General features: G+C 33.3%; 1 protein-coding gene across 1 annotated transcript; it reads left to right on the forward strand.

The window, feature by feature from the left end:
* Positions 1 to 354: 354 nt before the first annotated feature.
* On the forward strand, positions 355 to 9,781 carry LOC141663796 (uncharacterized). Its single transcript, XM_074469618.1, has 11 exons — positions 355 to 608; positions 1,995 to 2,154; positions 2,674 to 3,352; positions 3,477 to 3,561; positions 4,370 to 4,457; positions 5,569 to 5,750; positions 6,488 to 6,620; positions 7,339 to 7,475; positions 7,860 to 7,934; positions 9,103 to 9,192; positions 9,449 to 9,781. Exons 2-11 carry the CDS (start codon positions 2,013 to 2,015, stop codon positions 9,497 to 9,499), a joined length of 1,662 nt encoding a protein of 553 aa, XP_074325719.1. The 5' UTR covers positions 355 to 608; positions 1,995 to 2,012; the 3' UTR covers positions 9,500 to 9,781.
* The last annotated feature ends 966 nt before the right edge of the window (positions 9,782 to 10,747 follow it).

Consider the following 10,747-nt stretch of genomic DNA (forward strand, 5'->3'; position numbering starts at 1 on the left):
TATTTTTATTCAATAAAAATTTTATTCAGTTTGCGTGAATTTTACAATTTCTAATTTATGTTCTCAACGTGTTTGGTCGATTTTTATGAACACCTATTTTCCTGCAATTTAATTATTGAAAGATTTATAGATTTCAAACTTTAAATTTAGCATTACATGCACAAGTTATATATTTTGTGCACAATATCATTTACATTTATGAAAAGTGAGTGAAACATTTTTATCGTTAATGAAGAATTATAGAGTGCGAAACACGTACAAATTACCAGTCCAAAAAGAACATGTACAACAACGGCTCTAATTTCTATAAAAATAGTAGTATAGAAAAAGAAGAAGCAAATTTGAGTAAAGAGAATAAAGAAACAGGGTACGGTGTCGTACGCTCGTAAGAAAGCCAAGCGACATATATCACGGCGCCATCGTTAGCCCCCAAAAACAAAAACAAACACAAACAAATTTGGTTTGAGCCGCAAAGCATACTTACAGCGTGAACGTGTCTATATATTAAACATTCATACCCTCCTTAATATCATCCTATATATATATATATACACTGATTCTAAATCAACAAACAAACCCCATCAAAACCCCCCTCTTTCAAATCTCAGGTATTTTTATACTCTTTCTTGCACTGCTCACTTTTTTCACTTTCTTCATTATTTTATTTTTTATATTTATGATTCTTTGTTTTTTTTAAGTATATTTATTCATGTTAACAGTTATCTTGATTTCTTGATAATATTTACTGTAATAAGCAATATTTGGGTTTTAGTCTGTGCTTGATGTTGTACTCGTTGGGTAGAAATTAAAGTGACTTATAAGTAAAAACTATGTTACTTATAAGTTGATGTTGTTAATATACCTCAAATGTGTTGCATATCATATGATAGACTTTTGTTATAAGTGCAGGGTTTAGATGCTCAAATTTGTTAGGTTTTCTAGTAGTATACACTAATGTGCACGCAACCGGTGCTAATGTCAAGTGCAGTTTTGTATCCCTCTTGTTTTGTGTTTTATTTGGAAACAGTTTATTTGAAATTAAAGATTTAAGATGAAAATTTGAAAAAAGAAGATAATGTGGGCTCCGAATATGCCAAAAGCATCTTCGTCATAAATTTACTGATGCTTCATCTCTATTGCTGTTAAGAAGAACGATCTCATTTCCTTTCAGCTCCATACAGAATATAATTTTACCATATGTGACTTTAGTAACTTTGACGATTTGTGCTATGATATCTTTAACTAATATTATGATAGTTACTTTTTGCGGTTGTTAAAATGATCTTTACGTTTTTTAGAAAATAGGGAATATTGTTAAAGTTACTCCTTGTAGCTCGGAAGTGATTTCAAATTTTTGTAATGTTAAATACCTAGAAGTTTAATTGACTTGGTTTATAGGCTGCCTGAGAAAACTGAAAGCAAACAAGGAGAAGGGTGTAGAGAGTGATATAATTCAGTGAAAGTTATTATTTTTTCTTTATCTTATGCTTTTCGATAGCAGTATTTAGTTAGAAGTGTACCTACTCTAATTTAAATAATGAAAATGGATAAAAAAAATCCGGTAGTATACTTCTCGAATCTTGGCACTTGCTAACTGCACATGATTAAGAAAATTGTACCAGAAAGTTTCTATTATTTTGAATTTTAATAGTGGTATGTCTTGTCTTCACACAACTCTTACATTTTAGTTTTTACTCCATAATCCATTTGCGAGCCCTTTTTTCCCGTTGGACACGACTATTAGGTTTTTACAGAAAGCAACTTAGTTTTCCACAAATCTTGAGCCATATGAACCAAACTTGCCTCTTAGGACGCGAAATGAACATCCCTAAATTGTAACTGACATAACTCTGATGTTAGGCGCTTGTTCTTTTATTAGTTTAATGAGAAGGTGAATATATGTGGATTGTATAAGTACTTGATAAAAATCAGAAACAATATCTTATGTTTTTGAAATCCTCTATTTCTGTGTTTAATTTGTTTTATGTGTGTAGGTTTTTGATTATATTGGCATGGCTTTGGATGGAAGCATTCAGGAGCACGACAGTGACACGACCGATCAGTTATTGACCATGTGCACGCATTCATATTTTGATCTTACCTATGTTTCTCCTGTGGTGTTTTTGTATCTCTTAAAAGAGTGTTATGTTCGGGGTATGTTTTTTTTATCCTCTCGGGATATCGTATCTGGAGTGTGTCAGCCATAAGTAGGTTATGCATCAAGAGCATATTTGTAATGAATATGATAATAATGGCGTGTTTGCTCTCGTATTTTGACTGATAACTTGAACTGATCAATTGATAGGTTTAATTATATAAAGTATGCTACAATATAAACTAAATTATCAAGGTTTAGTGTTTGGCACCAAAACTGAAGTGGAAGAATAACAAAATAGCAAACAATGGAACTGAAGTGGAAGAATGACAAAATAGCTCCCTCTTCCACTTCGCAACTCCTATTCTGAAACTGAATACTTTGTTGAATTAATTAGAACATAGTTTCCATTGTTTAAATTCTCACCTATACATAAAAATTTGGCAAATCATGCTTACTAGATTTAATAATAGTATGTTGCAAAGAAGTGGCACAGAAGCAATATTCAGATAGTAGTTACTATCATTAGCTGAACGGCAGATACATAAAGTTTTTCTGTTAATGTTTACATTTGACAGGCAAATGTAAGGCAACAATGAAATTTCGTTCTCTTCAGCAAACAGTCCATCAAGTTTTATATAATGCTCCAAGGCCTGGCCCAGCTATATTTGTTGCTCGCTGCCTCTTGGTCTTGCCTATATTTGAAGTACATTGCGAAGGATTCAGTCACTTAATAATATCTGCCCTCCGTCGTTTTCTCAAAACTGAAACAACCAAAGAGGATTTACTTAAGGCAAAGTCCCTTGCTGCACAATTGTTTCTTAACATTGTTGGGGGACTGGGCCATGACGAAAGGGTTCTAATTAAGATTCTTGAAGTGTTCAATGTTAAGCTGGAAGATGTTGCAAATGTCATCTGCAATTCAGATGTGAAGGATGAAAATGATTTTAGTGCAGCAAAAGAATTTATTGAGCAATATATCTTTAAATTGGTACAGTCCAAGTCATATATGACAGCTGTCACTTTGCTGGAACATTTTTGTTTCCGCCAGTCTGGAGAGTCATTTTTGCTTAAAATGATGGAGCATAAAGAATATGCAGCAGCCGAAAAGTGGGCAGCTTTTATAGGAAAGCCAATGTTATGTGTCCTTGTCCAACAATATATTGATCGTTCAATGTTAAAAAATGCATACAACGTTATAAGGAAAAACAGTCTCAAAGATGAATTTCCTGAAGCCTATCACAAGGGAAAAGAAAGGTAATTAAAGTCTCATTTTGCACTGTTTGTTTTATAACACTTCCATGTTTTATTATCTGCTGTTTCAAATGTTGGTTCTAAAACTTTATGTTTTAGTCCCAATAATGTATCTATCAAAATGCAGCTCAATAAAGAAATTCGCAGAAAAGGGATTGTGGGACATTGCAGAGGAAAGAACAAATAATAATAAGCAACATCTTGAGTATCTGGTATTTATCTCTAATATAACCAGCTTTGCTTCCTTTGATGTCTCAGTATCAGACTGTGGTAACTCTTTTATTAAGTTGTAGAGCATGAGTTCTATAATTTATTTTTTAATATATGTCTATATACTATTAATTAAGCTGCACAAGTATGTTGAGAAGTACAAAGAAAAAAATGTATTTATCTCCAAGTAATATTTATATAGAACACTAAAGATGAAAATATGTAAAGTTTGTGTGGAACTCCTTATTAAGAAATTTGAGGTGATGTATAATTCAAAAGGACAGCCTTAGTTGATATGCTTGTTTGTTTGGTGGAAGACTCCTTACAAATATGTCTTTGTCTTAAATACATATAAGTTCTTTTACTTCATTAACTTTGGATAACAGTTGAAATGCTTGTTTGTTTGTTGTTTTTGAGTTGCATGCTAGAGGATTTAGACTTTATCCGATAGTTTTTACCGGTTTATTACTCAACCGGGATGTATGATTACTTGGAGGCTCTTTTTCCAATGTATATGGCTTCAAAAGAACTTTACTATGCATGTTAGTTGACATTTATTACTTGATCTAATCACTAATTTTGTAGTTCACCCCTGACGTTAGCACATAATTATTGAAACTGGTTTTGGTTGAAAATTTGGAACCCAGGTTCATTCTATCCTCACTGTCAATTTGCTGACCACTTTAGTGTTAAAGAAAGGGTGGAGATAGCTGAACTTAAATTCTGCTGTTTAACATATTGTATCTGAAAAATGGTGTTTTGCTTAGACGAGTAACCCCCACTTTTTCTATTGAAAATCTACAATGAAAGGTTTATTTGGCAATGGAAGCTGGCTACTTTGAGAAAGTTGAAGAGCTTTGTGAGCGCCACTCCCTTGAAGGTTTTGCAAATCTTGGAGGTATGTTGGAATTTTCCTTGTTCTTGCTATACCTGCTTCTTGGAACACTCGTATTGCATCTATCACTCTCAAGAAAGTTTCATCTAGATAAATCCTAATCCCAATAGTTGATTTTAATAACCCCAATTCAAAAGGGCAGCTAAAGTGTACCCCTGTGGACACCTCCATGACTCACCACAGATACCTCTCTTTGCAATCTATTAGTCTATTCTCTCCAATCAAATTGCCACCTTATTTTCATGGAGATAATGAAAATATGTGAAAATGTAATAGTCAGCAGAGCATGCTTACTAAGCCAATCTGTATTTATCACCCTTTTTAGTACGTGATGATAATGATACATACTGGTGCTTAAATTGGTAATTTTGACCCTTTGTTGAACGATGCTGGTTTTGTCATTCATATCCTTCTCTCTGAGGAAATTCGTTAAACAGCTAAAATAACCTAATTATAGGTGAAGTAATCAATGCTTAGGAAATAAGGCATGCATATGTCCTTCATTAGCGATATTGATCCTCCAGTAACGATTTGGGTTGTACCTACATGACCTCTCTTTCGCTTTAAATGTAGTAAATACTGGAAATCACTCAACTCTCAAGTATAGTGAAGTATACAAAGCTTAGGAAGAAGGCATGAGTATGCCCCACAAAGCCAACGATCTCCCACAAATTGTACATCAAATTGATGAAGTCAAAGGTCATGGTCCAATCCAAAATTTGATATAATTACAAGAAAAGAAGACTAGTAAATGGCCAATATGTTTGTTCTGTCTCATGGATATTCTGCTATTAGTAATAAGTACCTTCATCTATGTGCTTATTAAAGATTGTTCTTCTTTATTGTTAGGAGAAGGGAAGAGAAGGTTCCTTCTCTCAAGTTCACTTAATTATATTAGTGTGCTCTTATTGGGAAGAGTGAAGAGAAGGTTCCTTTTCTAACGTTCACTTAATGATATATTAGCCATGTCTTACTGATTATACAAAATCTGGTTCTCATTTCTCTAGTGTTTAATAATAAATGTAACTCACCCGTTTCTATAGTTCCACGGTCGTGACTATTGAGGTTCATATTAAAAAAACACATCTCTTCGGTATGTTTTGCTGTTGTGCAGAACTGCAGGCAAGCCTTCCGAAGAAAAGTTTTTTTGATCTTAATGAATTGGCACTGGAAGGCATAAAGTGGGTTGATGATGTCAGTGGTTTGCGTGATGCCACCTGCCATATTGAAGGATGCAAAGTCATTGGCATTGATTGTGAATGGAAACCTGTTTATGAGAAAGGCAAACAGCCTAAGGTATATTTTGTACTTTTTAATTGCCAGTGCCTGTATGTAATTGTTCTTGGCACTATATACTTTTCTCGTCATCCCCGGCTTCCTCCAGTATATCACTGGCAGAATCCTTTCATGACTTGTATATTATATTAACTGATTTTATCATGCCATGACATCACTTCTTCCTCGTTAAAAAAGCTCACAAGAGTCCCCGTTCTGGAAAAACAGAAAGAGAACAATTATCAGTTGACATTCATAATGTATCAACATAGGTACAATTTTTTAATGTGCCATCATACTTATCTCATCAGTTTGTTCTTCGTATAGCTGATCTCCTTCCATCTTCTAGTGATGCTTAATCTAATTTGGTTTGCTTACGTTGCTTATCAGCTTGGTTCTTTTTTTTCCACACATTGTTATGCCTGTGGCACATAACTTTTCAGTGCTTCCTATGCAAGTAACTGCAATAATAAACTATAGTATGACATATGTTGTACTTTATCTCCTTATGCTTACTACCTTCCTTTACTGGTTCATCTTCGAAGTTTGGCTTCTCTAGCATTTTTGTTTAACTAATTATAGTGGATTGAATCTGCAGAATTTAGTTGTATAAATTTATTTTAAAGGATATTACCCCCTAAAAAATGTAGGTGAGGTGCTAACACTTGATCATGATTATATGTTTCTCTTCTAAGTAAAGCCTTATTTTTCAAGTCTTTTGTGCTATTAACCACAAAATATCATGTTTTATGTTACAGGTTTCTATTATTCAAATTGCTTCTGAAAAGATGGTCCATATCTTAGACTTGATAAAATTGTTTGAAGATGTACCTGAGGTTCTGGACAGCTGTTTGACTCGAATATTTCGTTCTTCAAAAGTTTTAAAGCTTGGTATATATAGCAATCTCCACCCCCCCCCCCAAATATAGATAACTGTTTTTATATGACTTTTGAATTTTAATTGATTCAATTTTAGATCTAAAATTCATATTGTTTTACTGAATTAAGTCACTTTAGTATTAATTTTTAAACTACTATACTGAATTTTTATGAATGTGACGCTAGCAGAGAGATAGACGGTCATAGGCTCTAGAAGGTACATATATTCAGTGGCGGAGGCACTACCAGACCAGAGTAGGTCTGGGCCCTCCCTGGATTTGGGGTCTGTGTAATTTTAAATGTCTTTTACTTAAAGTCCAAGTTCTATTTTGCATTTTGCAGATACTCTGACTTGTGCCCTCTCTTGTTTGTAGTTAAAACTTGACTTGAACAAAATTTATGTAGTAAGACTAGTCATTCTTCATTCATCAAATTAATATTGCTGGTCTCCTTTCTGACAACTCAATATAATCTGTTATCTTCCTTCTTAAATCTGCAGCTAATTTTATAACTTTGAGTAGTTGTTTTGATCTAAGCATACAATCTGAAAATAAGTGATCTTAATGTCAGCTTGAGATATATTTTATTTAGTATTTTATTCGGGTATTTTATAATTTCTGTTGTAAAAAAAAAAATATAGTGAAATTTCGCCTTCCCTCGGATGTAACTCTGCTCCGCCACTGCATATATTTATCACATTACTATTTTATTTATTTTCTTTTTTGTGTAGGTTATAACTTCCAGTGTGATGCGAAGCAACTAGCTCGTTCTTATGGGTCTCTGGAGTGTTTCAAGCACTATGAGATGTTACTGGATATTCAGAATTTGTTCAATGAACCTCGGGGCGGTCTTTCTGGCCTGACAAAGGTAACTTTCAAGTGCACAGCTGCTTCTCATAGTCATTCTTTAAAGTGCTAGCAACCTATGTGCCTGTTATTCGGCTATATATGTCCAACATAGACACGTGTAACGTGTTTAACAATAATTTAAACAAATTGCATGTTTCTGGGACAAGATGAAGTTTCCAACATACTTTTGCACTATGTGTAGAGTGTTTGACATGTACTAGATGTTGAATAAAGAATTCTCGATGAGGAATAAAGAATTCTGACCACATAGCTAACAAAATTATTTTCTTATTAGTTTTAACTTCATTATATCTATAATCTTCTTCTATAAACTGGTTTTGATTTATTACAATTCTGGAAATTTTCTGTTTGTCTTATATTTGTTTGTATTTGGATAAATCAGAAAATCTTGGGAGCTGAATTAAACAAGACAAGACGAAATAGTGACTGGGAGCAACGCCCTTTAACTCCGAATCAGGTACTGTCATATTCTTATATAAGGATCTCATAGTTGCTTAAGGATGCATGAAAATATGTATTCTAATTAACAATCAATTACCTTTGATGCTTAGAAAAAGTCTATGGTAAGTAGGAAAACTAGGGTTTGTGATGCTGTAAGTCTGTAACTAAGAAACTAAAAAATTGGTTCCCTGCTCCAAGCATATGTTTTCCATTCTGGTGATGGCTAGTTTTCCCAGGAACATAATGATTTACTGACCTACTGTCTGTTAAACAAAAAAGTTCCATTGGGCTGTTCTGGAAGGCTGTGAGATGTATGCTCATACATTAAGAGAAGGTAAATAAGGTTGTCTCACTTGAGCAAGTGAGCTACATGTAAGAAAGTTACCTCACACATCAACATTGTTTGTCATGTAAAGTGGATTTTTAGTGTCAGGAACACTGCTTAGAAAAATGCTTCATTGTATCTATCCCAAAGTAATCGATGAAACTGTATAGATAACTGAATAACTAATATAAGTTACGGCATGGAAGCGGGGTGAGATCTTGTACAATTCAAAAGCTACTGACTGATAGGTGGACACATGAAACTTGTCAGGTTTATGGACCAATGGCTTTGACCAATTTCTAGACCTTTTATGACTAGTATTTGCGTAGCTGTATTCTTAGTTGAAGGATTTAGTGTTCTTTCTCTGCTTTGGCTTGGTGCCTTGTATTTATTCTGTTAAGATTTGCTGTGACAGTGTGCAGTTCTATGCTTGTCATAGTTCTTTCGTTATTTAGGTGGTCTTGTATATCATCTCTTCTATTGGAAAGTAATGTGCTTCTATACAAAGAGTTTTAAAGAACAGCATAATGGAATATCTCAATTCCTTAAATGTGAAAGCATTGATCAGTATTTTTATCTACAATTCCTTCTCCCTACAAGATATGTTGGCTAGATTTTATCAGAACAAACATAAGGGTTAAATATAATTTTTGTAACTAAATAAAGTATCCCAATTTATAGTGAATTCTGAGACTGGTTTTCTTTTGGAAAGTGTGGGTTTTGGTTTATGTGGAGTTTATATTTGTAAATCTAATCTTTGAATTACAGCACTGTTTTCTTGACTTCTCATCAGCTGTTAGCAAACTTGCATCGCTATTCATACTTCCCTAATAATATTTTTTTCACTTGTTGGTTTCAGTTGGAATATGCTGCTCTTGACGCTGTTGTGCTGATTCATATTTTTGCTCATTTTCGGGGCCATTCACCACTGGAGTGGAAAGCACATATTGTAAGTAGAATTTGTTGAGGTCGTATGTTACCCAGACTTGCTTGGAAGTGTCAGATATGTGTTTAAGTATTGGACTTGACAATATATGAAAGTTATGCATGCTTTAGGCAATAATAATTGTCGAGTGCCTGTGCACATGTGTGAGTGTATGACACGGGTACTCGACTTGATATGATGCTAAACGATGTAGTTTAGGTTTATATTCACATGTTAGGCTTAAAGTTTCTATGTTCTTATCTTAAAATAATTTGTTTAGGGACTGGTAAAGGTGCATCATGTGGACAAAGCAGTGATGGAGTCAGCTTGAAGAATCAAGGAACCTACAATCCAAGTTAGATATGTATAGTCAAGTAGGATAGATAGGCTTCTCAATCCTTTAACTTGCAGTTTTTGTTTCTTGATCCGTAAAATTCTCAATTTTCCCAAAGGACAACTTTCCGAGAATACATGGCACTTCTGTGTAGAATGATTGTTTGCTGTGTCAAATTTCTTGGAAGGAAAGATTGTACGTCCTTCTGCATATAACATAGCTCTTTATGTTGGATGCAGTAAGATCATGGACATGCCACACATCAAAATTATCATGCAATGCAACAATCTAACACCTGCATACACGTACAGATCTATAATTTAGAGTACTGAGCAATGTTGCTGAATTTTTGTTTAATCTATCGGATTCCTTGCGAGAAAACTTTCTTTACTTTCCCCTGTTTAGCATACATTTTGTATGTTGTAATCCTGGTTCTTCTATCCTTGTCTGTAAAATCAAACCATGTCTTCAACTCGAGGACGCGGCCTTGGACCATGTTGCTCGGGTTGTATTTGCCATGTCTTCTCTCTTTCCCTGTTCTCTAACCAAGTGCTATGGTTGAAGGGGAGAGAGAAAGACGGGGAGACAAATTTGAAAAAAATGCCCGTAATACCTATTTTCTAAAAATATCTCCAACAAACTCTTCAAATGGGCTCCTAACTTGAAATATAAGGAGCAATGTTAAAATTTGAGATCCAAGAGACTCTTAGAGATTTTTTAAAAATTTAAGAGTATATTCTCTCTGCTTAATTGTAAGAGCCAACATATAGCTTTTAACTATTAATTTAGAGTTAATTTCAGTTTGTAACTTTTATCTTTCATTTAAATTCAAAACAGTATACCTGGTATACTTTGTAAAACACAGTTTACAACCCCTAACTTTCAAAATCAAATATAACATGCATCCCTTCATAATTTTCAGTTATAAAATTGGAATTGAAGTGTTTAATATTATTTTTATAATTTAATATATTATAATATTAATGTCATTTATTTTATATTTTACTTAATATAATATTAATGTCAATTATTTTATATTTTACCCAATATAATATTAATGTCAATTATTTATATTTTACTCAATATAATTTTTAAATAGTTAAAATATAGATATATTTAGAAATTTTATGATTATATAATATTTCAGAATAATTTAGAAATAATTTAAGAGTTTATTAAAGATACTCTAAGAGTGTAGTTGGCCTATTTATCCGAATTTGAATATGTATGACTTTTTAACCCACA

This window comes from Apium graveolens, chromosome 6 (genome assembly GCF_009905375.1).
Source record: "Apium graveolens cultivar Ventura chromosome 6, ASM990537v1, whole genome shotgun sequence".
Taxonomy (NCBI): Eukaryota; Viridiplantae; Streptophyta; class Magnoliopsida; order Apiales; family Apiaceae; genus Apium; species Apium graveolens.

What these genes read in the sequence shown, in the direction of transcription:
- LOC141663796 (XM_074469618.1), top strand. Translation starts at nt 2,013, where the DNA reads ATGGCTTTGGATGGAAGCATTCAGGAGCACGACAGTGACACGACCGAT. An exon ending in GCCCTTTAACTCCGAATCAG is followed by an intron (nt 7,935 to 9,102) that starts GTACTGTCATAT and finishes TGTTGGTTTCAG; the next exon opens with TTGGAATATGCTGCTCTTGA. An exon ending in TGGAGTGGAAAGCACATATT is followed by an intron (nt 9,193 to 9,448) that starts GTAAGTAGAATT and finishes TAATTTGTTTAG; the next exon opens with GGACTGGTAAAGGTGCATCA.